The sequence below is a fragment of the Geospiza fortis genome, unplaced genomic scaffold (genome assembly GCF_000277835.1).
Source record: "Geospiza fortis unplaced genomic scaffold, GeoFor_1.0 scaffold173, whole genome shotgun sequence".
NCBI classification, from domain to species: Eukaryota; Metazoa; Chordata; class Aves; order Passeriformes; family Thraupidae; genus Geospiza; species Geospiza fortis.
Genome location: NW_005054334.1, coordinates 6,272,320 through 6,272,835, shown reverse-complemented (window position 1 = coordinate 6,272,835; position 516 = coordinate 6,272,320). Strand labels below are relative to the sequence as shown.

The following is a 516-nucleotide window of genomic DNA, read 5'->3' as shown; positions in this document are numbered from 1 at the left end:
AGGAAAAGCAGTGATGGAGACAGGAGCAGTCATGCCCATTCCAACTCCTGAAACAGACAAACAGACATTACTAAAGAAGTCTAAGCTCTCAGTAACCCACAAAATTAACAGGAAATTCACAAAAGCTAATTTTCATTTTGGAAAACTCCTCATATGAACAAACTCCTTGTCAGGAGAGGGCTCCTCTGGGGAAGCAGAACAGCCATCATCAGGCTTCTGCTTGGGCCAAGCTCCCTGTCCACACCAGAAGCTTGGGAAAAAAGGGTTCCAACTGACCTCTGGAATGCTTTTTATTAATGGTGCTGCTTTTGTGGTTCTATTAGACACTCTATTCTTCTGACAAATCAGCTGTAAGACAGCAGGATCTGCAGCTCCAGGGCAGGCCACTGGCACATATAAATCTACATCAGCATTTAAATTAATACTATCTGCACTTAGTCATGAGTCTACAACCAATACTGGGTGACAGGAGCTTTCTCTTAAAACCTCCCAAATGCTTCCAGACATCCTACAAGT

At 43.4% G+C, this 516-nt stretch overlaps 1 protein-coding gene across 1 annotated transcript in view; it reads right to left on the bottom strand.

Moving 5' to 3' along the window:
• Positions 1-516, bottom strand: part of HEBP1 (heme binding protein 1) — a 5,676-nt gene that overhangs the window by 3,772 nt on the left and 1,388 nt on the right. The window contains 1 exon segment of the mRNA XM_005431651.3: positions 1-47. This exon segment is cut by the window's left edge and continues 22 nt beyond it. Within this exon segment, the coding sequence (XP_005431708.1) occupies positions 1-47 (47 nt within the window).